At 39.0% G+C, this 26,507-nt stretch overlaps 1 protein-coding gene across 2 annotated transcripts in view; it reads right to left on the bottom strand.

The window, feature by feature from the left end:
- LOC125237372 (guanine nucleotide-binding protein G(I)/G(S)/G(T) subunit beta-1) overlaps positions 1-26,507 on the bottom strand; it is a 43,771-nt gene that overhangs the window by 3,474 nt on the left and 13,790 nt on the right. For both annotated transcript variants that reach the window (XM_048144382.1, XM_048144383.1), the window contains exons 2-8: positions 14,998-15,121; positions 11,471-11,616; positions 7,959-8,129; positions 5,736-5,858; positions 4,784-4,985; positions 3,684-3,900; positions 1,683-3,189 (exon numbers count right to left, since the gene is read on the bottom strand). In XM_048144382.1, coding sequence (XP_048000339.1) covers positions 3,083-3,189; positions 3,684-3,900; positions 4,784-4,985; positions 5,736-5,858; positions 7,959-8,129; positions 11,471-11,616; positions 14,998-15,054 — 1,023 coding nt within the window. In that variant the 5' untranslated portion in view covers positions 15,055-15,121 and the 3' untranslated portion in view covers positions 1,683-3,082. The remainder of the gene's footprint in view (positions 1-1,682; positions 3,190-3,683; positions 3,901-4,783; positions 4,986-5,735; positions 5,859-7,958; positions 8,130-11,470; positions 11,617-14,997; positions 15,122-26,507) is intronic.

The raw sequence follows: 26,507 nt of genomic DNA on the forward strand, positions 1-26,507 counted from the left end.
TGCGAATTGACAGTTATTCTAACACATAAACATATACATAAACTAGTAGCAATAGATATAGTTAGTTTTTTTGAAAGAAATTATTTGTTCATACCGAGTAATAAAATCGATATCAATGTAATAATGATGTATTACAATTTCAAATATCTCTGAGAACTTTATTCTAACACATAAACATATAAACTAGTATCCCTTTTAATTATATTTTCTACACACATGTCATAAACACTCTATGGTGCGTCCAATAATCTAGTTTTTTTTTATTTGTTCACAATGTTACTGATATATCAAAGTGATTCTAATATTTTTAGAATAATGATAATAAGATAGTGTTTTCTATAAAATGCAAGATATAATTCTGCATAACATGCGATTTCTGAACACATCATATAAACCCTATAATACGTGTGTAGATAAGTTATTTTACCAGGGGCCCATTTCTCAAAACTATAAGTTACAAGTTACAAGCGGAAGTCTCTTTCCAACTTGTCATTAGGCGTCATCCATATATTACATCACAGTGTAAGGGGGGGGGGGGGGGTCATACTAAATGTGACAATCCCAGTTAAAGGGATAGCGTGACATTGTCCAAAAACCTGAAATTTGTTGTGACGTAATATGTGGATGATCCCTTATATAAGACAGTGACTACCACACTTGTAGATTGTAACTTGTAGCTTCGAGAAATGGGTCCCAGGCATTTGCGGTGAAACCAATATAAATAAAATTTTAAATACAAATGTTAATACAACAATTTTCACATAGACTACCCAGCTTTCGGCTTTATGACACTTTGTAAAGCTAATGAGGAGGCAGACTGACATTTTATTACGCCAGATGGCGCTACTATTACTGTTTGCCTCAGTATAAGCACAGTAGTAACTCTTCTTACAAACGTACGTCGCGCGCCATGTATGTGTGCGCGCTGTTCATTCTCGTTCTCACCCGCATGTGTTGCGTACGTACAAGGCGCGCATACATACAAACCACGCGGCGTACGTTTGTAAGAGTTACTACTGGTCTTATACTGTGCGTCTGCTGTCACTGTCAAATCACGTACTTTTTCACTGACTTACAGCGGTTTCACTGGCGATATTAACCATTCAGTGTACCTTCTCAACGAATCAGGGTTATATAACATGTGAGACCGGTGACAACACAGTTTATTGAGCTTTGACCGCCATAGACGTCATGTAGAAAGTACAGTTTAAACTTGCGAACGACAAGAACTGTGTTTTAACCCTTAAATGCATAGTGATGTATATATGCATCATGCGTTTTTGACTCTATTGACAGCATGTCAAAATTCAAATTTGAATGAATCTTTGTCAAGGTCATGCATTTAAGGGTTAACTAATCAAGGTCAATGTTATGGCGTACGTTCAAAAATAAAGTTAAAGTTATTCAAACTGTTCAATCGTCTTTGGTCTCACTCGTTTAAAATTGCTACATATCCAAACCCTGATAGCTCTTCAAATAGAATTTTTCTTCCAAAATAATACCGTTTTTAATGTTAAATAGTGTTTACCAATTTACTAAGAATCGAAAGTAAAGACAATACTTATTTATCTGAAACTTAGAATAGAAACGTGTGTCAGATTTCTGTAAATTTAATTTTAAAAATAAAAAGGTATATTTTCAAAGAAAACACCTAAAGTAAATAATTTCATATGAATACTTACCATTACACAGAAACATATTCTCAGCAGCGGTGCCGTCCAGAAGGCTTCGCAATGCTACGCTATATAATCATATAATTACATTACATATATATAAATGGCCGGCGGCCGATCGCAGAAACCGCCCGACCGTGAAGTCCCTTAACTTTGACGATACTCGCTAGATTCAGATGCTCAAAGAGGCAAACGTTAGTAAAACGAAGCCCCGCATCGCGGGGGTTCGTCGACGCAGAGTCGACAATGATTTTAACGTTTCACGATATGCCCAGGAATTTCACGATCCGGCGAATACTACGATCGGCCGCCGACATGTATATAGTAAACGGTGAACCATAGACACACACGCACCCACTCTTAAACTACACTTTCTATCGTAGTTTAAATGCTTTCATTGTTAGAAATTATCGTCTACTTTTTAAAATAAATAAAGCAAAGAAACGGTGCGCTTATCAAGTGCGTTGGTTGAAAACGTTTGCGCATCGCTTATCCGATAAAAATGTACATTGGTTTTTTGTTTTTCTTATATTCAATCGTTTTGTTAAAAACAGTTGGGTTACTTGCTTTTGTCAGTGACAGATACTGCACGTAGCTCATATTTTATCTTTCAGATAGTAGTTACCCTTGAAAATCTCTTTCTTAAGCAAGAAAAACAAAATAAATGTACATTTGTGGCTTTAGCCAAGACAATCGGTCGATAAACGCCAAACGAAAAGTATAAATGAAATGGTTCTCCATACAATTCAGTTGGCGTTTTCTATAAAGGTCAGTGTCATAAGCGTTTGAAGTGTCTAATTTATTTGGATATAGTTGTGTCAAAGTCATATAACATCTTAATTATATTTTTGGTTTAATAGCAATCAGGCATCGCTGCTAGACAACTAACAATATTATCATAATTTTACTTTTCAGCTGTCGAAATGTTGTTTTAAAATTCGTATTTCGTATCTTCCACCTATACAAAATGGTGTTTATGAACGTATAAACGAAACCTTGATTGATAAAAATCGTTATTTGACAATTCAGTGACCACATTACCTTGTATCTCACACTGCTACTCAAAAAGGTAAAAAATCTGTACCAAGCACAGATGTACCCCATTATTTTGATTGACTAAAAAGATAAAAGTGTTTTTCTATTCGAATTTAAAAATTTCCACCTAAACAAAATGGTGTTTGTGAGCGTATAAACCGTACTTTGATTGTCAAAAATATTAGACAATTCAGTGATCACAATATGTTGTATCTCACAATGCTGCTCAAAAAATGATCGATACCACATTGATTTATTAAAAAAGATACGTTGTTTTGCTTACGACACTCCCAATACACGGCACTCCATCCAAAGAAACGCTGACACCGACCGTGCGACCGAGCTGTATAAAATTAGAAAGGGTGGCGTGGTGCTTAGTTCCAGATGCGGAGGAACGAATCCCAGGAGCCGGTGGCGACGGCCATGCCGTTCTCCGTCACGCCGAGGCAGGACACGCGGTTGTCGTGGCCGGCCAGGATGCCTGGAAGGAAAGGTTTATGTTAGTATTAAATTCTGAATAATATTATGAGTAGGTCCCTCTTTCAGACCTCTATTCTGCATAAGTAACTTAAAACTCAAAATGTTGCAGGGTTCCACTTTGGGACCATTATTTTCTCAATCATATAATACCTCCGAGTTCAACAGGATTCTGATTTTGGACCAGCATTCTTCCTAATAACCACCTTAAAGCTTGGAGTGCCACATACTTTAGCTTTTAGACATTTAGACCCTTTACTCATTCTCACTCTTCTTCCTAATTGTTACCTTTAAGCGAGGAGTACTACACTTTGGGACCATTATTCTTGCTCTTTAGTACCTTAAAGTTCGGAGTGCCACAAGGTGCTACTTTGAGACCACTATTCTTCCTAATGAGTACTTTAAAGCTCGGAGTGCCACAGGGTTCAATCCTCGGACCCTTTCTCTTCCTTACCTAGCTTCTAGCTTCAAGAAATTCAGAATTCTAAAAGCACTCACCGGCACGCTCGCTCTTCATCGAATCCCACACGTTGCAGTTGAAGTCGTCGTAGCCGGCGAGCAGCAGGCGGCCCGACTTGGAGAAGGCAACGCTCGTGATGCCGCAGATGATGTTGTCGTGAGAGTACATCGCGAGCTCCTGGTCGGCGCGGATGTCGAACATGCGGCACGTCGCGTCGTCCGAGCCGGTCGCGAACGCGAACCCGGACGGGAAGAACTGTAAAACAAATACAGTTGTTTTTAGTTGAGGATTTCGCTAAAGCATTTAATAGCGTTAAGCATGATGCTACAAGGCGGGAGGCTGCGCAAAATCAGGACAGGTGGCGTGCTGTCATTTCGAGAGCCAATATTCACGATCTAAAGATCACTGACCCAAAATAGTTAGTGTAGATGACCGTGGTAGCATTGATGTCGCTATCGTGGCCGGGGAAGGTCTGCTACCGCAGAGTACTCCAGAGTTAAGTTCTTGAACCATTCCTCTTCAGCTTAGGACTACTGCAAGGTGCAACTATTGTGCCTATTTACTTTCCTTCTTCATTGGTAAATTTACCTATACCTTCCCAAAGACTACATACCGTGACAGGGTTGATGTCACTCTCGTGGTCGGGGAAGGTCTGCTTGCACTTGCAGTCAAGTACTGCTGGATTCAGTCCTAGAGTCATATTAAATTTCTTCTTCAAGCTTGGTGTGCCACAAGGTATAATTTCTCGTGCCTATCTTCTTTCTCAACTACATAAACGTTAGTCTAGATTTTTGTATCTCCTGCCGTCACGGCGTTGATGTCGCTCGGGAAGGTCTGCTTGCACTAACAGTCACTATTAAATCTCTAAGTACTGCAGGGTTCCGTCCTAGCGTCATATTTACTTTCTTGTTCAAGCTCTATCTTCTTTATTAACTACAGTTTTGTATCTCTTACCGTGACGGCCTTGATGTCGCTCTCGTGTCCAGGGAAGGTCTGCTTGCACTAGCAGTCACTATTAAATCTCAGAGTACTGCAGGGTTCCGTCCTAGCGTCATATTTCTTTCTTCAAGCTTGGTGTGCTACAAGGTTCAATTATCGTGCCTATCTTCTTTATTAACTACAGTTTTGTATCTCTTACCGTGACGGCGTTGATGTCGCTCTCGTGTCCGGGGAAGGTCTGCTTGCACTGGCAGTCGCGGATGTCCCACAGCTTGGCGGAGGCGTCGCAGGCGCCGGACACGAAGGTGCGCTGGTCGGGCGCGAGCGACAGCGACATCACGTCGCCGGTGTGACCGGTGAACTGGCCGCACTGCTGTCCGGTCTCGATGTCCCAGAGGGCGCTGGGGGCAACAGAATAGTTTTCTCAGTCTTAGCATAAGAAATGTAATAATTGGAGCCACTAAATATTCTTTTAGCGACTCTTCTCATTTCGCACAATCAGACATTCCTCTTTTGTTAGCATAAACAACAAAATGTAACAAAATAAGAAAAAATCCACTACAGTAATAATTTTGAGTAGAAATAGCATTTTTTTTTTCAAAAATATCTTTTTTAGGCTTTTTTAAATCTTTGACAGATAACTTAAGCATGAACGATAGTTGCGTTAGTGGCTGTACCTAGGGTCCCCTCACATCTAGCGTCTCGCGAGCGTAGCGTCGGACCAACTGTATGGAAAAAAACGCGTCGACGTTGCGTCGACGTTGCGCCGACGCGGCGTCAGGCTTTGCCATACAGTTGGCCCGACGCTACGCTCGCGAGTCGCTAGATGTGGGGGGACTCTTCCCAGCACGGCAGGTAGGCGAAGTGCCCTCTCCGATGCTGGTTTGGTCCTCTCTCCTCGCCGACAGGCAATGACGAGTCAGTACAGTAGCCTGAACCGACACCACGGTTTGGCCACAGGCATGGCTCGAGCCTAAACGGTGACTCCAGTCCAGTTCCCCTTCCTTTTGGAGACTAGATGTTAGCGTCGCGCAAAAAATATTTCTGTACTAATCCGTGTGTCGCCTCTTACGCCACAGAAAGAAAAAGGTATCATCCGACACCACTTGACAGTAAAATTATGATATCTAAACTAGTTTTGGATAAGTTACCAGGTCATGTCGCCCGAGCTGGTGAGGATCTGGTTGTCGTCGAGGAACCGGCAGCAGGACAGGTAGCCGGAGTGGCCGGGGAGCTCGCGGGAGACGCGCACGTTACCTTCGCGGGTCTTCAGGCTGTAATGACAAATAGGTGTTAACACATTCAATACCAGACAAAAAATGGCGCAGTACGTCAGAAACCCGTCGTAATTTATAACCGGTCGCTTGTATGGCGATGGCCCAGCGGGTTCTCCGGCATCTGAGCAAAGTTTGCGAGAGCCCACAGGCGGGTTCTTGGTTGCGAAAGTGTTAATGTTTGAAAATCCTGGTCACGGCACCAAATTGAAATAGTGTTGCATCCTAACATATTATATTATTCCTAGCGTATTTTATAATAGACGTATAAGTTTGCGAGTAATATCACAACGCGCCACTCAGGACGTTTACGTAGTTGCAATTGATCGAATAATATAACGTCCAAAAGATTTATGAGCGTCCCCAAGAACTTATTTTATTATTATCATTTCTTATAATCATTTTGATGCATAAACAGAGTAATTTTGTATTGGATATTTTATATTCTACCACTCTATCTATTTCATCCATCATTATATTTATTTAAACTAATTCACGGCAAAAAGCAACATAACGTTTTTACTAGTGTAAACTAGGTTGATATCTGTGATGATTCTTTTTTTCGATCGCTGTTCAATTATCGTTTCAGTATGTTGATAGACATCTCAGTAGTTTTACTTTCTCGAAAAAGTGATGTGATATGGCATTACATTTTGAAGCACTGTTTCGCGCATGTCTAGTATATAAACAACTTTTTCATCACTGTTCAAATACAAATATATAAAAAAAAGTACAAGGACAACACTTCTGAAATAAAATTTTTAGTTACAACCCAAGAAAAACAGAAGTCTAAACATACATTTACTTGAAACAAAAGAATCATAAGTATGACGAGTCTAGCAAAAACAATCAACAAATAAGTCACGCGTCAATGATTCACGCCATCAGTGGCTCTAACAGGAACGTGCTCTTTCCTGTTCTAAAACCATATACGTCACTGTGAATGCGAATTTTAATAACAATGTGAATTCATTTTTTGTATTGTCATTCTTACGCGTACTTATAGATATTGGATAATTCCTTGTCGGATTTTTTAACAAAAGTAAAAACTAAGCACGTGTTTCATCCCTTTTGCTTTTGTACATCTTTCCATTGCAACTCTGGACACTTCGGGATTTTGACCCTATATGTAATTTGCCCACAGCCTGCACATTAAAACAAAGTTATCAAGCCGATAAAAATCGTTTATCCCTCTCCGACGTACTGTTGTGATAATAGAGTCAAACGTTTTTTATCGGTTTGTTAACTTTAGTGAATGTTTATAAATAAGGGGGTTCGGGGTTCGACGTTTGTTATATAATTAAGCACTGACCTCGAGTTGCTAAGAGCCTTAAACCTACAAGAAGCTCTGTGTGATGTGCTATTGTCTGTTTTATGTTAGAGCAATACCTTCCTGAAATTCATTACGTTTTGGCCTTAAGCGGCCTTTGCAATTTTCCAGGCTTAAACCTTTGCTGTGCTGTGGCCGTGAGGATATGGACTATGTCTTAGTGAAGATTGTCCTCACCTGTAGATAGAACAGATGCTGTCAAGTTCGCCGCAAGCTATGTACGAGCCAGTGAGCGCTTCTGATCATCATCGCGTCAAACTCAGCTTTTTTTTTATTTTAGTAATTGTTGAAAGTCAATCGGCCCTCGCTAGAGATACGGGCGGCCGGTTGCTCTTTCATTGGTAACGGCTGGTTTTATTGTGTTTTGTAGTGGTGTTTTATATAGGTAAATCGGATAAGGTGGTCAGGTCAGGTAGGTAATAAGGGATTTGGTTATGTTTTGTTTAAAGGTTTTTAGGGTATCTATTATATATTTGGTGTAATTAATAAATGAAGCTATTGTTTCTTCTTTGCCGTCAAGCTCAGCTGGATCGCATGCACCTTGTTGGTATGACTATCCTCTATCTGCTTGGAGGTTATGCTGGTCTAAGGTCCTCACCTGTAGATGGAGCTGATGGAGATGTTGTCAAGCCGCCACAGGCCACATACGAGCCAGAGGGCGCGTAAGCACACGTAATCACTTAAAACGAACTCAACAGGATCGCTTACACCTGGTTAATCTGGCTGTTCTCTGCCAAGCTGTCCTGCAAGGAAATGCTTAAGGTCCTCACCTGTAGATGGAGCAGATGTTGTCAAGCCCGCCGCAGGCCACATACGAGCCAGAGGGCGCGTAAGCACAGGTCATCACCCAGGAGGAGCGGAGCGGGATGGCATGCACCTTGTTGGTGGTATGACTGTCCCATACGATTAGCTTGCCGTCTTGGGACGCGGATACCAGGTTCCTGTGGACAAAATTTCACGTTGTCAATTAATTTTACAAACATAAGAGTGAATAAACATTTTTTGGGTAAACATGCTTCATCCTAGACTGCATCGGCACTTTCCATCGATCAGTGGTCAAACGATTTATCCTATACCTGTATTAAAAAAATTGGAAAGCTCAAAATACGGCGGCGGTATGATAACAAACTCCTAAGTAGTTGTTATTATGATTGGAGGCTGTCAATCGAGCTGCAGGTGAAATGGTTGACGAGTGCTGGCGTTGCTGGAGATTCATCGGTCTAATCCGGCGGTTTGCTCGAAATAATAGGCGGAATGTATTACTGTGATGTGATTTAATGTGTAATCGGTTTTGTGCAGTAAATTCTATGATAAGGACATGGTATTTAATTAAAAGCTCTCATAAACAACTACGGAAGGTCCTGAGAACGGTTCTGGTATGATACGCCCACGATCCGACATCAGGTTATTACAAACTCCAAATCTAAATATTTTATTCATAAAATATGTACTTGCTAAAGTAATATACCTTCTATAACAGTCTCGAATTAATATCAATAACTATAAATGGTAAAGCAAAGTGCCTCATTACCCACTATAGCCTGCGGTCACCCTTATCACATTAGGTAATTGCAACTTGCCCCCCCTAGTCCCCCGTTATACGTTTAGTTTCGGAGTTATTATTCTAATAGCTTGACGAATATATTTTATTTATTAAATAGTTACCAACGGATAAATCTATACAATTACATAAGAAGGAGCATAAAACATTATTTAATACCTACACTCTGCACTAATTTTTGATGTGTATACAAAGGTCATATCGATCTACTTTTTCTACGGTAACGCAAAAGGAGTTATTATTAATATTATCAGAAAGTATCATTTATTCATGACGCTCACAAACACGTACAGATCAAAAAACCAAAATGACAGCCCATCAAGTAGCTGCAACTTTTGCCAAGCGATTTCAGCGCCACCCAGCCCGGTGGCATTTATAATTTGTTTTACTGATGTGGTCTCCGGGTCAGATCAGCCAAAATGACAGCATAAGTAGGCAACTTTTTAAGCGATTTCAGATTTCTCATAGCAAAGAGGATCAAGTATTATAGCGAGTTACTGTCGAAGTAAAATGTGTAATAACAGTGCATAGATTGCCATCTCTTGACACTGGCTTAAAACTTTTGAACCTCAGTTTTGACAATTTGGCCCATATTCTTGGCTTGATATTTGTTAAAATGTCAAATATTAATATTAGCGCCATCTAGCTGAGCGTTCCCCAAAGGTGTAACGCCATCCTGGCCACCGTCGCAGCAGAAGTCTATGGAATTTTCCATACAATAAAATTTAACGAACGCTTTAACGGTGACAGACGGTTTGAACCCCCCTAAGCCCAGACCCCCCACCCTAACCCCCCTAAGACTAAAGTTTTTACGAGGTCACTTCACACTGGCGTTAAAACAGCTCGTTCGCACACGCGTAATCAGAATATGTACATGAACATGGTTTTGATAACATCAGCCATTGAATGTCAGTCTGTCACGAATATCATGCTTGTAGTTTGCATGTCTGAGTGCATTTATTGTACTTTCTCTTTGACTTGCTTTGTGTGGGAAAGGGATGGAGATACAAGATCAATCTGGGTGAATTCAAGTCAAGAGTGAATAGGCTATTACTGAACCAGTGAGCTACAACCTCGGCTTTGTCGTCACTTTCCATCAGGTGCGACTAAGGTCAATCACTGGCCAGTTTATAATAAAAAAAAAAATACATCGAGAAACTATCCAAACTGACAGTTACTGATAGAAAACGCCTAGAATATCTTTAATAAATTACATAAAGAGTTAGTTGTCAAAGCGGACCCTAGGCTCCCATGAGCTGTGGCAAATGCCGGGATAACGCAAGGAAGATAATCTTTAATAAAGTACATAAATATTTGTAATTTGTACGGTCCCCTGGGTCACCCTGGTTATATGCAAAATAATGCTATTTAAACTATGTAAAACATGCAGTTTTCTGGTGCCACTAACCCCTTTATTTAATTTGCCACTACTCTACATGCAGGATTGCAGGTTTGCATAGTTTATGTACCATAATTTTGCATAAAACCAGGGTGACCCAGGGGACCGTAACCATGGCAATAACAAACAAGAAAAAGTTGATTCACCCAAATATTTTTACACAGGGTTCGAAAATAACCGATATTTATAATAAATATCAAAATATCGGATATTTATGATACCTATATATCGGATATTTGTCAACTTTGATATATGGGTGAATCAACTTTTTCTTGGCTGTTATTGCCATGGTTACGGCCCCGTGGGTCCCCTCTGGTTTTATGCAAAATTATGCACAAATTCTACGAACCATCTTTTCGTAGAATTTGACGACTGTACTGTAGGATTGTTATAATGGCTAGCCTGTTTTACATGAAATCAATAACTTTTCACACAAGAACTTTTAAAATATTTAGCAGATTTGTAATATAATTAAATATGATTTTAGGTAAAACACATGTCATGTAAAGTTTTATCGTTTGAGGAAAAACATTTAAATGATAACATAGTACGCACTAATGACATATTCGGCGAAATGTTATTTTCCATTACTAGAGTATGACAAGTGAAACTGTGGGAATTACCTATATACTCGTATTCATATTTTGTACGTGGATCGACATGTGTATTAGTTCGTAGTTCGTACTATTACCTAATCGCAGCAAACGATGTCTTAGCTTACGAATCTTAAATCTTTTTTACCTGCTAGACCATGCCTAGTGCGGGTACGTTTAGTACGGTACGTAACTTTTTTATACATATCAGATACATTTTTTTTATACATATCAGATATATTTGACGACCGGTCTGGATCAGTCGGTAGTGACCCTGCCTGGTGAGCCGCGGTCCTGAGTTCGAATCCCGGTAAGGGCATTTATTTGTGTGATGAGCACAGACATTTGTTCCTGAGTCATGGATGTTTTCTATGTATATAAGTATGTATTTATCTATTTAAGTATGTATATCGTCGCCTAGCACCCATAGTACAAGCTTTGCTTAGTTTGGGGCTAAGTTTGTCTGTGTAAGGTGTCCCCAATATTTATTTATTTAGGTATATGTATGTATGTTTAAGCTTTATTGTTCATAAGGGAAACAAAAGAGAGACCAGTTACAGAGTCAGTAATATACAATGTAGGTGGACTTATCCCTTAATTATTTATTTTTATTTATTTCAATAGGTATCTCATAGGTAAGCGTGCTCCACCGTAGACCGCATCATCACTTACCGTCAGGTGTGATCGTGGCCAAACGTCTACCTATTCATACAAAAAAAAAATACAGACCTGGAGTCGCTCCCCCAGTGCATGGCGTAGATCTTGGCGAGGTGGCCGCGCAGCGTGCGGCGCGTGCGCATCTGGATGCGCCCGATGGGCTCCAAGTTGCCCGTCGCCTGCGAGAGCGAAGTGTCGCATGCCGCCTTGCGCGCGTCCTAAAATAAAACAAGACTATTGTCAATCAATATCTCCTGTTATTCTTCCTCCTACCCTTATCCCACGTTATGTGGGGTCGGTACAACACGTCTTCCTCTTCCATTCTCCTCTTTCGTCATCTCAACACACATCTTTCTTTCTCATATTTAAGTCCATCATTTCATTCTTAATACATTTTATTGTTAACTGTACGTAGCAACGGGCAAATACTACTCATACTATATGTACTTCTAAGGCACTGGTCCCACCACCAAAAAGGAACAAAAGATAAGCACCCCGTGCAAATAAAAGAGACACGGCGATTTTAATAGCTCACCGCTGGGCGAGTAACTATAAACATCGCCGTGTCTCTTTTATTTGCACGGGAGTGATTATATTTTGTTCGTTTTTATAGCCGATAGCTCATAGCTTACTAGCTCACGGTGGGACCAGTGCCTAACAAATTTAAACCTAATTTGACATTTCTGACCGCGTTGTTTTATACGTTACTATTGAGGCTGGCTGTACAGTTTGAAATAGTAGTAGGACCAGTTGCTCTAAACACAGCGGACAGACAGATCAACATCACTTAGCAGAGGTCTATGAAAAAAGCCATAGAATAACATTTTCATATTACGGTGACAGAACTGAGCATTTCTTTTTTTTTTTTGCCACTATTATGAAGTGTGATATTTTTGAAAAAAAAAAAAAAATGCTATTTCTACTCAGAATTACTAGCTTTTCAATCCTAGTAGTTAAAAAAATTGTCCCATAGGATTTTTTCTTATTTTGTTTCCATTTTCCGTACATGTTGTATGGGGTAACAAAAGAGGAAAGTAACAAAAATGTATGGAAATTCTGGGACACTTTTTGTCTACCAGTGAGATTGAAAGTACTCTTGATTCTGAGTACAATTGACCTAAAATTCCCTAAAACAATAAAAAAAAAATATTGGCAAAAAAAAAGAAATGCTCAATTATGCTTGATGCAACCTACCCTTAGTTATGCTGTGAGGATTGAAATGAAGTGGACGTAGACTTACTCGCTAGAAAGATGAGGATCATTTAAAATAATAGGCTCCAAACGAAAATGCGTGTACATTACCTATGAAGTAAACTTAAAAACAACATATTAGATAGACACGTTCAAGGAAAATCAGGGAAAACTTTGCAGGAAGTAATAAAAACTCCTCTGCTCGAACCAAATGTTTTGTTTTGCTACGTATCTAATCTAGGTGTTCATGAAGATTTGTACACTAGGCTATGAGCTATAACCAGTTTAATTTGAGCCCTAAGTGTTGTAAAGTATTTCTCTGGCTTTCCAGCTTAAAAGGGTCCCTATGCTGGTGCCGTAAGGACGTTATGATCTGATTTTCTTACAGAAATCCAACCTTAATGCAGATAGAGCGTAAGGCATTGAACGCCACATTTAGTCACCTAAAATAATTGAATATAGCTCACACTAAGTATCTTTTACTATGGAAGTATGGAACCAACCACGAAATTACAAAAAATATGCTGTTCCATACTGCCTGATCCTGTTGCCACCTATATGATTTTTTTTGCGATTTCTGTAAAAGTTTCACATCTACTTACATCCCGTAGCTATACGCACCCTGTATTAAATAAATATTACAGGGTGTGATCAAGGTATACTAGTTTATTGTAAAATAAAGTCGTCAATATTTCAAGTGACTTCAACAAGCATCCTGTATAAACTGTGTGTGATCACGTATGCTAGTTTATCGTAAAGTTTCTAAGCTTTATGAATACCAGTGTTACGCAACACTTTCGTAAGCAAGAATAATAATTTATTATCTTTCTAACTACAGGATTGTCAGATGTATCTACGCAATATGTCATGATGTCACGGGGAAAATATCCAGGTTGATGTCTGTGAAGGTTATCGCTAGAGAAGGCACGAAGGTCAAAGTGTACGTGACAGCCTTATGCGAATAAGGTTGTGATCTTGTGATAGATTGACTTTATTTTGGCAAAAGTATATCGTTTAGAGTCAGTTCGGAAAGTGATGAGTCGTGGAAATCGTGGAATCTATTGGACCCCATACATTTCACGATTTAATTTTTCTTAAGCCGCTGTTATCTGGTCAAGTCACGCATGTAGCTGACTTCCACGATACAGGCTTAGCCTAGTGTGGGAGTCGTCGATTAATTGCAAATTGTATTTTAAACTAATTCTCTTGGTTAATAAAATATTTTTTTTTTTTTTTTCTCTTTCCGAGCAGACTGTAAGATTTGATACTGTGTAAAGAAAGATACAACAGTAGAGAAGTAAGAGCTTCAACAATATTTGCAGTTTGCAGTCATGGTCTCATCTCAAGTTACGATAAGAACATTTTGAAAACATCACCCGATAGGTGACTTTTGATGTTGCCTGTACCAGGATTGAACCGTGGTCAGGGGCGGCTCACTCCGCGCTTTTATCGCCGCGCTACAAATACATGTCGGCGGCCGCGAATTCGCGGCCCATTCAGTGGTGACGACTTTCGCGCCGCGCAATAAAATTCAATGTCGCCTGCTCGCGTGCGGTCCGTTTGTTAATGTAGGTAAAAAATTAGAATGGTGGCATTTTGTGGACATCAAAGGAGTGAGCCTTCTGTACTTGTACTATTATATATTCTGTGCCGTGGTTCGAAAATTAACACTCGTGTATAAACAAATTACCAACAATATGGACGTCAAACTGACAATTTAAAATTATATCATACAGTGTTCTAAATTACATCGTGTGAAACAAATTTCGACGGCCAACACGTCTCATTGTGAGGGATAGAAATATAAACATAAAGTTAAGCGATGCGTCGCCGTGTTTCATTCAACTTGTACCTAAAGCCTCCGCCACACATAAAGCGTTTTGATAGGGTAGCGTTAGCGGAGCGTAATGATGATAGCGGTGCGTTCCGCTCGCAATCCACGCTCGTTAGTTCCCGCCGGCGTCCGCTGGGCGCAACGCCAGCGTTCGTCCGGCGCATCGCTATCGTTGCGCTCCGCTACCGCTCCGCCTACGCTATCAAAACGCGCATGTGTGGCCGAGCTTTTAGACCAGGGTACTAGCCATATTCACAAACGCTTACGATAATATAGTTATAGTAGCTCGTAGCTACTATAACTATCGCTCTTCCGTACTGGAGCGACAGAGACAGACTGAGTTTCGAATTCGATCAGCGTCTAGCATCAACGATTGACGTTTCGGCTAGGCCAACAGAGGTCTCCAAACTACTGGATTTTGCCCACAGGCTTTGGAGACCCCTGCTTTAGACCTCTGCATTCGATAAGATACTAACAGTCACGGTAATTCATGACTGCGTAACAGTTAGTTCCTTTAAACCAGTTCCCTAAGTCTACACTACGCTTTAAACAGTTCTTTTGGTAAATTACTCACCCTAATGGCATTTTTGAGGGTCTCCGCCTCCTGACGTAAACTGTCAAGCTCATTCATGGCTGTGTAACCGTTGGTTCTCCTGTCTGGACCTGCTCCCGACGCCTAAACCGCGCTCTGCACCGACCTGTAACAATAAGAACATCCAATAATGACAAATGGGCGCGTTCAAGTTATATTAAGGCCGTGTTGCACGTTTGCGTCCGTGGCCCACAAATGGTGTCGCCGGAAGACCAGCGCTGACTGTATGGTTAGCATTATGCTGAGGCGGGACCATTTCGTGGTAAACGATAATTTTTGTATTATGTTTTAATAATTAAATGTTTGTATTTTTAATACCTATTGTAATTTACCACGAATAAACGATTTCTATTCTATTCTATTCTATTCTATTCAATAAAGCATTAAATATAGAGAAAGAAAGCGTTAGAAAGAGACAAAAAGTAGCCCATGTCACTCTCCATCCCTTCAACTATCTCCACTTAAAAAATCACGTCAATTCGTCGCTCCGTTTTGCCGTGAAAGACGGACAAACAAACAGACACGCACACTTTCCCATTTATGATATTAGTATGGATTCATTAGAGGCCCGAGTCGCTCGGAGCGGAGCGATCGGCAGGGCGTGCAGTGGGGCGGGCGAGCGTGCATCCACCCTTATACAGCGTCGTCTCAGGTCAGGACACTTGTATGAGCTTCAATAGTTTGACATGCACGCCGCACGCCCCGTCCCGCTGCACGCCCAATATGAGCGTGCACTCAGGCCTTACACTTACCTACTCATGAGAAACGGCAAAAAAACTCATGAATGGAGAAAATTTGAAGTGAGATCATAAAGTGTGTAAGTGTTAAGAATTTTATTAAATTTTGACATTTATAATAACACTTGCACTTTCTGGACTATTCGTTAAGGCATAGTCTACTTAGCTTAGTCACACCTCGGACACTGGCGATCAATTATATGAAAGAGGCGCGTTCCTAGCACAGTCTAAGCTCGTGTAGGTGAACGCATATTATGCTTGTTGAGTAAAATATGACAGGTCGACTGTTCGCGTTTTTGACAGGCGGTAACTGTGAGGTAACCGAGAGGGGGTGGGCGGCACTTTCAGCAGGGAGCGGGAGTGGCCATACTGTACGATAGTACCCTTTATTATACTGTGGCTAGGTCTAGGAAGGTAAAATCTTTAGGGGCTGGACCATCTTTCGACGCGAAAGGTAAGTTATTCTGATAGTAGGATTTTCAGGTACAGTGAGCAATACTATTCGCTTAGCAACTTTGCATACATACCTACCTATGCAGGTAACTTTGAACTACAACTGTCTGTACACTTATATATATAGTAATATAATATTTATCCTAATGCCACGCGAGAAATATCGCAAGAATCGTAAACTTCTGAACGGATTGAGTGCGTGCAAGATAATCAAAATAGTCCGTTCATTTACTAGCAAATGCGTCTTTATTTTTAACAAAATTATATTTACATAGCAATACTCGTCTGTTACCTAACGAATTAGCTGAAAATATCTGGGCAACCGAGCTTCGCTCGGTTCTGTTTCGTATCCTTGACATGTGTCGCCATCTAGTTCAAAAATGAATAGTACCTACATCGAGCGAAAGAATTCTCAGCCTTAACAACACAACTACTCCACACGAGATGGCGCGCATTTCGCCACAAAAACTCAAATAGTGTATTTTCTATTCGTTTTAGCCTTGACCTGTGTCGCCATCCAGTGTTTGCAATAAATAGTACTTACATCGACCGAAAGAATTCTGTCTTAACAGTACAACTACTGCACACGAGATGGCGCGCGAAGAAAAACGCATGAAAACTCGAAAATTCGCGTTTTCCGGGACCTAAGGATAAGTTAGACCGATTTTTCACCCCCAAAAACCCCCACATAACAAATTTCTGCGAAATCGTTAGAGCGGTTTCCGAGATCGTCAGTGTAAATAAATAAATAAATATACAAGAATTGCTCGTTTAAAAGTATAAGATTTGGGAATTTTCATAGTAGTTTACGCACTAGATCCGAAGAATACCGGAGCTCGGATGTAGTACGTAAAGTACCCATACAAATAGTTCTCCGGCTATGACGGATGTTATTTTCTCGGGTTCGGATCGGACGAAGTGCGAAAGCGAAAGTGTCCCCGTGTGATGACGGTGTTGTGTGATTTTTTCTGCCGCGTGTGTCGTAGAAATCGACTGTAAGATGTGGGTTTAATTGTGGGATAGATGATGAGCTTAGCTACCTTCTCAACCCTTCAATTTGCAGTCGAAAAGTGGCACTGAAACATGAGCAGTTTCATGTGCTCTGCCCTAACCCTTGTGGTAATACAGGCGAGAGTTCTGACAAATCTATCTCAAAAATGTTTTTGAAATTTTCTCTAAAAACTGCTTATGGGCATTTTCGCGAGAAGAATCACCAAAACTATTTTTTCTAAGGTAGGTAAATTTTATGTTTTTCCTACTCATAATCACGAACCCATTAGATTCTAGGACATAAAACAAGAGACAAAAAAATGGTCCCAAAATTTTCTATTATTAAGTATTAGCATACTTTCCACTTTGTAATCGCTGTACAAAGTGTTTGAGAAATAGTGACACAGTGGAAAACATAAATTTGGGACGCTTTTTTCCGCCTAGTAGGATAGAAAAGGCTCGTGATTCTGAGTAGGGAAAATATTAAATTTGCACAACAAAAAGTTTTTGAATTTTTTTTTCCCAAAATGCAAGCATCCATCCGAGACAAGAGAAAAAGAGTTGTTGGTAAACGGAGATTTTTACGCTGTAGTACAAAATGTTAAGTGCATTAAGCAGGATAATAGCGTTTACAGGAAAATTTTATTCCATTGTTCCACGGTAATTGGCATTGCGTCATTTGCGTCAGTGATAATCTCGGTCCAAGTACAAAGAACTACAATAAGGACCTTACAACTTTGTATTAAGGTGGGTAAAAGTACAAAGGTACAAAGCCGGACATTGGTAAAGGTACCTACGTTGCACTGTCTTCACTAATATGTAGCTGAGACAAACACTAGCTAAATATCCTGGGATTTTTCAACCTTTGCAATGCAACTAAACGGTAATAATAATTTATTGTCTTTTCAAACTTGCTCAGATATGCATTTGCAGGCAAGCGTAGAGAGAGTTACAGAAAAAGCTTTTAAAAAAAAGACTCACAAGAAATTTTATATCTCCCTGGGGAGGGAGTTATGAAATTTCTTGTCTTTTAAATCGCACTTGTAAGCCGCTTTTAAACCTCGGTTTAACTATACTATAGTTAGCGATATGTAAATTATGGTCCATGTTGCAGTATGTCCTCTTTGTAACTTAAAGGTTGGAAATAAGGACCTTATCCGTAAAGAGCTGTTTTCCAGAGAAATTGGAGCAATCCAGGACTTATGTAGGAATGGGTACTTGCAGGAGATATATGTGTTGGCTAAAACCGATAAAACCAGTACAGGTATCTTGTACTGGTTCTTGAAAAAATTGAGGACTGAAAATTAACCACATTCTCAAAACGGAAAGTGCTCCAATACGCAATAGGGATGACGACTACATAAAAAAATGGCATTCTATTTAGTCCGTCAGTTGGATCGTCCAAAAATACTGAACACATATTTTTCGCTTTTTCTAATTAATGAAATAATACCTACAAAGATATAGAGCATCAAAGTTCCGGAGTGGGGGCTTGTGACGTCACATCTAAGTAAAAATTGTACCTAGACGTGACGTCACGCGAAACTTCAACGCACTGTACGGTCGTCATTTTTCGTTTACGAGAAAAAAGAAAAAAATACGTGTCTAAAATTATTTGATAATCTACCTGATGACGGACTAATTAATTTTTTTTAGTCGTCTCGCCTACTAATGTGTAAATTAAAATCCCTACTACACTACCCAAAAGCTTTGTCATCTAACGAGACAGTTATTCCCAGTGTGACGTGTGACATATCAGTGCGGTAGACCGTATGCTTCTGCGTCACTAGGCCGACGGCCTAAAAAGGTCCTATTGCTACTTCGCTCGTATACATTATGCTCATATATAAATATCATATTTTTGCTTAGTAATTGAAGAATTTGCTCTTTCCGTCTAAAAGCTTTTTCCAAGTTGTGCGACGTGTCTCTTACTTCAGTTAGTCCTACAGACCGTGTAGGTACTTCTGCGTCACTATAGGCCGACGACCCCAAAAAGGTTCTGTTATTATGTAGCCTCTATTTACATTGTCTCCATTTTAAACGATTGAATGACATTTAAAAAAATCTACATATTTTGTATTATTTCAGGGGATTCTTAATTGCCGGACCGAATATTTATTTGCCGGACACCTTTTTAATTTCAATTGCTAGAAAAACTATTAACTCTGATTTTTAAATTAAAGGAAATGGAAAAAAATCACCGGCAGACCTAATCTTCCAGAAGCCTCAAACCGGTGTGCGCACGCATGAGGTCGCAGGTTCGAGTCCTGCCAGAGGTATAATTCTGTATTTTAAAAATTCGTAGTGTTGCTCGAAGACTTTTCTACTTAATAATATAAAAAAAACGGATCCACGCTATGAAGAGACAGTAGTAAGAGCCAGTAATAATATATCGTTATGATCAAAGGATTCAAAAGTATGCAATGACAGGGTAACAATGGGGAAATTTTATATTACGTTCAAAGATCAAATTATTGTCATATGAGAACGAAATTGTAATATAATATAATGTAAGGGTGGAAAAGCGTTGTTTTGTATATTTGAATTAATAATGATTACGAACGACGCAAGTCTGCCAAAATGTTACCAGAGAGGATCGAGTATTTACTGAATTACTGTCAAAGTAACAGAGACTACCAGGCTTAAACCATTTCAACCTCCGTTTTAACAATTTGGAGCATATTTTTAACTTGATTTGTATTAAAATTCTTAATTATTTTAGCGCCATCTAGCCAAGAATCAACCAATAGTGTGGCGCCATCTAGTCGACAATACATTTTTCTTGATGGTTCCGAGGTACGTTTATTTCATAGACTATCTGTCCATTCGGAGCTACATATATCTTTGCCGCCGTTAAGAGATTCACCGTATTAAATTTACACACTGTATATCAGTGTATGACGAAGTATGAAATATAATAAAACGCCGACGCATTATTCGTGTCAGTACTAAAGTTCCGTATTTATCTAGAATTTAGAACAAAGCATATTGTTCACTTTCAGTAGCTAAACGTCAGGTCTAAAATGGGAACTGTTATTATGAGCAGTCGAACGAAAGCGCCATTCTAATTTTATGAAAGTTCGATTTAGTTTAGTGGATGTAAAGTTTTAGTATTCCACGAAATGGTCTAGCGTTGTCCGTACACAAACGCATATTTTCAGGTGTAGAAACACAGCCACAGCCTAATATAACAATATTCTCTGCTTTGCCAAAACGTTGACTGGCAAAGTTCGCCTTTTTTTGTCAACAGTGACATTTTGACAACGAAAACGTATGAACAATCCACATCTTTGTATTTATTTATTTATTTAAACTTTATGTAGAAAAGGCGAACTTAATGCCATGAGGCATTATCTACCAGTCAACCTTAAGGCAAAGCAGAGAAGATTGTAGGCGGTGCATTGGAAACAAAAGAACAGCAAAAGAAAATCTAGTAATCTAAAAATTAATTACATATAACAATCCTTACTACTTACTTACTGCGATGGCTCAGCGACCCGAAGTGGATCTTGGCCTCCGACACTAGATTCCGCCATTCGCTCCTATCCTGTGCAATCTGATGCCACTCAGTCACTTGAAGGTCACGCAGGTCTTTCTGGACCTCGTCGATCCATTGGTACCTGGCCCTTCCGACCGGCCGACACCGGTATACCAATCCTTAATATCTGTCTCTGTCCTCAATATGTGTGTCTGTCTGTGTGTGTGTGTCTGTCTGTGGCATCGTAGCTCCTGAACGGATGAACCGATTTTTAGATTTAGTTTTTTTTTTTGTCTGAAAGCTCAGTTAGTCGGGAGTGTTCTTAGCCATGTTTCATGAAATCGGTCTACTATGTCGCGGTCGGAGGTTTTTACAAAATTTTAATTTTGTGGTTAGGTTATTTTCGTGTAGTCTACGCATCTACGTGACATTATCATTGAATGTTTGCGCCTAAACAACAAGTCTAAAGACTAAAGTAAACAAAACGATAAACACAGGTAAACACGTAACTGGGAATACTTCGAATTGCGGCAATTCTCGTTCTGAACCAAACGTTGCCTAGCCAACACATTTGTTTACGCTTCGTAAACGTATGTTACTTTCCCTATCGCTCTTCTGTTGCACACTATAATAAAGAGTATTATCAATATTATCATATACAGTATGGCCACTCGCGCTCCCCGCTGAACGTGCCGCCCACCCGCGCTCGGTTACCTCACAGCAGAGATGGGCAAAATGTAATCGACTAACGATTAACGATTAAAATTACAAGATTTAATTGCGACTGACGATTGAAAACCACGAATGATCAATCTTAGTTGTATAGAGCGCGACTAATTTAGTTGCAACTAAATTAGTTGCCGATTGATTTCGGACAACTAAATTTTGTAATCGACTAATTAGTTAGACTTATTTCTCGCAACTAATGTTGACAGACTGATTAGGACATCTTAACGAATGTTTAAACATATCAACATGTATTACCTACTTAAGATAATTTTAACCATTTCTAAGGAGTTAGATCGGTGTTCTAACTATTATTGTAAGATAGGAAAGATTTTGGTTTTAATCTGTTTTTTATAAGTGAGAACCTGTAATTGGCTTTTTAATTTTATTTTGGATTGTATTGATAACTTCAGCTGTTGGTTTTCCATGTATGTAATAAAAAATAAATAAAATAAATAAATAAATTATTTTGCTACTACAGTCACTTTGAAATTGGATTAAATTTCTCTTATCTAAGGGTAAATAAAAAATGAGTACTTTGTTTGTGCATTAGTAAAATAACATTAAAAAAACACAATAAAAGTACCCGGTTGACTGGTTTAAATACATTTCCAAAAAAAAAATGTTTGATTTATTTTTTGAATAATTCTACAACCGTAAGAGTTAAGTCGCTAGTTTTTTAGAGCAATTCATTGTATTTGACCTACGGAACCTTCCCTTAAAATTAACGGAATTCAATAAAAACATGGTGTATAGTATATACCAAATATCGTGAAATTCGTTGTTGCCATTATATAAATTTGAATGTAGAATGCCGCAAGGAAGATGAACAATAATTAACGCTGAGAGTTCTTTACATTACAAAGAGGTTTAAATATTTTAATGACAACAAAATAGTGCGCGTAGATAATAGATAAGCAATATGCAGATGTTTGATTCAATAGAACGTCTTATTTTTAGAAGATGCGTCGGCCCTTGCACCAAAATGAAATTATTTCCAGGTAAGTAGGATTAGTCATTTAGCCCAATGTTTTGTCACCACGTGCCACTAAAAAGAGTTTTACTATCGACAGAGACAGCAAAATACTTTTAATTTCTATGTCTAAGATTTACTCAGTATCGTATAATTCAAAGTATTGCAATAACATACTTAATTGTTTTGTTTGCTACTTGTGAACACTGCAGTTTTTCGCTATTTTTCATTACCGATATATCGTTATAATATTGCATTGTCATTCAAGCATTACAAATTAAACGTGTATACGTAATTTTAGCTCAATCGGTCGAATATATCTACTTCAAAATAATCCACAAAATTCCACCCAAACCAACATAGTTATAACATACGAGTACCTCCAATGTTATATACATACCTACTTGTAGTTACAAATAAGATATAAATGCAAAAACGCCGACTGTGTAGTTTTAATGATTTATTCGTGGAATTTAGTCGATTGAAACTAAAACTAATTTAGTTGTTAGTCGAACATTCCCACAACTAATTTAATCGCAACTAAATCAATCGCGATTGAATAATGACGATAGATATTTTTAGTCGATTGATTAGTTAACTAAAAAATCAATCGATTGATGCCCATCTCTGCCTCACAGGCTCACAGTTACCGCCTGTCGTGAACGCGACCAGTCGACCTGTCATACCGCACTCATACAAGCATGGTACGCGTTCACCTACACGAGTAACACGAGCTTAGACTGTGTGCGTAGGAACGCGCCTTTTTCATATACTTGATCGCCATTGTCCGAGGTGTGCTTTCGCTCCACAAACGCTCACGAAGCGGTCACGATAATATCTCTTTCGTAGCTATCTATCTCTATCGCTCTTGCGTATTGGCGCGACAGAGCCAGACTACATTTCTGCGTAGTTTCGGTGGCGTTTCCCGTCGCAGAAATGCCATTCGGCTACGGGGCCTGTTGGGGCGAATGAATGGTAAACGCGCTTGGGGTGGGGATCGTAAGAGATGGTCAAACTGTGTGAAGAAGTCGACTGGCGGCAGCCTATATCGTGCAATCCACATGGCTTATGACCGTGTTTAATGGAGACACGCTACTTGTGGTCGCGATCCTCAGCATTGAGGGAACGAGGAAGAAGAAGACGGGGCCTGTAGTGGCGCGACAGAGCCAGACTGCGTTCGATCGCTGCGTATCGTCAACGGTTTTCACGGCCGGCCGGTCTATTTATTCTCACGCGATAATAGCGCTAGTTATAAAGAGGTAAGCTACTAGAATGCTGAACAGTATAATTTCAGTAGGTAGAAATACGTGTGTGTAATTGAGGGCGTATTTAAACGCATGGTGCGGTTCAATAACTTGTATGTTTTGTTACATGCAGTGTTAGTAACCATCTGTTGACGGATAAAACTTAGACTTTTACGTCAGGACTTGGGTCACCAATAAAATAAAAAAAAATAAATAAATAAAAAAAAAAACAATGCGGTTAGGTAGATTTTTTCCCTGTTGGCACAATTAGAGGCACAAAGAGGCTCTGTTTGTATATTAAGACCGTTTTTAACACCTGTGTTATACAAATAAATCTTATTTTATTTTTATTTATTTTAAAAATCTCAGTTATATTGTAATGGCCAATTCTACTGCAAACAGATTTACCTTCGAATTGTTACGAAAACGTACGAACGTGTCATGCTATTTCAATCAGTCTCAGTACAAGATGTACTGACATTGACTGAACTAGCATGACAAATACGAACGTTTCCGAAGGAAAATCGCACTATATCTGTACCAGGGATGTAACGGAGCTCTGCTTCTGCTTCCGTTTCTGCGGAACTTCCGTTTTGTTTTACACATCCGCTTCGGTTCCGGTTCTGTTATTTTTCAAACGGAAGTTATAGCGGATGTCGAAACCTATAGCGCGACGGTGGGACATGAGCGGCGCACATCAAAGACCAACAGGTTTATACCTGTCATTCGCTCATCTCTCCGCTGCCATGTGTTGCGATACTAAATATCAATCGCTTCATTCGATTTTCGCGCCAATATTTTGTCCTGTCCACCTAGTTCTGTAGCGAGTGAACAACTATTCAGTGGTGCAGGGCTTATATCTACGATCCCCTTAGAAGCAGACTGCAGGAAGATAAAGCTGCCAAGCTTTTGTTTATTAAATACAATTTACCTACCTACTTCTTTTAGAATCACTTCATTTAATTTAAAAATTTAATTGTGTGCAATTACACATATATTTTTAACTGGTCAGTTTTGGATTGCATTATACTTAACGGGTAACTTTTCTTTCCGTTTCTAAAACCTTTTACGGCATAAAAAAGGTTGATTATTCTTATGTGATTGATTGTATAAGTAATATTCCAAGCCAATTCTTAAATTCTTAGTTCATAAACACCTAAAAGTTCTAGGTAATTTAGTTATTTTTGGTTTATGTAATACCTATGTGGTATTTTTCTTTTCGTTTTTAACATCTATAAGCACCGCTTCTGGTTCCGGTTCCGCTTCTGCTTCCGTTAAACTAAATTCTAAACTTCTGCTTCCGCTTCCGTTAAAAGCACTTCCGTTACATCCCTGATCTGTACCTACTTTTACACAACTTATTAGTTAGTTACCAGTTTGGGGATATCCCAAAATAATTGATTAACTCAACGTCAGTCTATGGGAAACCTGTATATTCCCCAAAAAGGGATCATCCATAAATTACGTCACACTAAAAATCGTGATTTTTGACCCCTCCCGTCCTTGTCACAGCTGGTCACATTTGTTAGACTCCCCCCTCCCTAGTGTGACATCACATATTTTGCAAATTTACATGTAGAAATTATTGTATGAAAACGGCGGTTAAAAATCAATCTTATTTCCATTTATGTACTTAAATTATTCTTAACAACACTTGATACTTCAAAAACGAATGACAAAGTTTAATTTTTCATAGAACAGCTGGCTGTGGCTGGAAGAATAAACGTTTAAATGATGATTTTGACTCAAAATGTTTAAAAAAAATTAATCAAACTAAATTGTTTGATGTTTTGCAGTTAATATTTTCCACGTGTTGGTGTGTGTGTGTGTGTGTGTGTGTGTGTGTGTGTGACAAATTTATTTAACCTACGTGCCTTGAAACCCCCGCAACGCTCAAGATTCCACATTCTGAATCGGTTGACAATACAATTGGTATCTTATATTTATAACCAGATACAAATTACACCTTTATGGGATACTGGCGTGGTTGTATGTATGTATGTATTTTTTATGTTATTCAATTTTTAAATCGCTGTAGTTTGATTTTCTTTAGACACAGATGTTTCAAATTTATTTTATGGTATACGATAGACATTTTACAATACGAAATAAAACCAAAACAACTATCTACAATAACAAGAATATGCTTATCGATTTAGTCTAAAATTTTGGAGTTTTCACCGAGAAGTTTAAAAAAAACGACAAATCAAATTTTGTGCAAGACATTTATAGAATGTTCTGAATAGCCTAGACTATCGCCTACTTTTGGCTTTTTGTCCGGTTACCGAACCTCCTGTATTTTGTACATGTTTATGAGGTTTTCATAAAGTAAAAGTTTAAAGTTCGTGTTTTAACCCTTAGATTACGATAGATTTTGAAATGTGACGTCACGAAATTTAGGACCCCTCCCACCCCCTTGTCACACCTTGTCACACTTCGTCGACCCCCTCCCTCCCCCTTAACGTGTGACGTAATTTACGGATGATCCCAAACAACATTTAAAACATGTGTTGTATTTTCGATTAAAATGACTGATATTTATGTTAATGAACTGCCTAGTAGAGAATATACCTAATACTCGATTGCATTATACACATTAACTACTGCTAATTAAAATTTTAAAGACCCCCTGACATAGTGGACCGATTTTCATGAAACATGGCTAAGAACACTCCCGACTAAGTCAGCTTTCAAACAAAAAAAAAAAACTAAATCTAAATCGGTTCATCCGTTCGGGAGCTATGATGCCACGGACAGACACACACACACACAAACAAACACGTCAAACTGTCACCGTCGTTTTTGCGTCGGGGGTTAAAAATAACTACTTTTAAATTTGACACTTAACATTTTCAAAGGCGCGTTACATATTACATCATATTTTAACATAA

The sequence above is a fragment of the Leguminivora glycinivorella genome, chromosome 21 (assembly GCF_023078275.1).
Source record: "Leguminivora glycinivorella isolate SPB_JAAS2020 chromosome 21, LegGlyc_1.1, whole genome shotgun sequence".
In the NCBI taxonomy this organism is placed as follows: domain Eukaryota; kingdom Metazoa; phylum Arthropoda; class Insecta; order Lepidoptera; family Tortricidae; genus Leguminivora; species Leguminivora glycinivorella.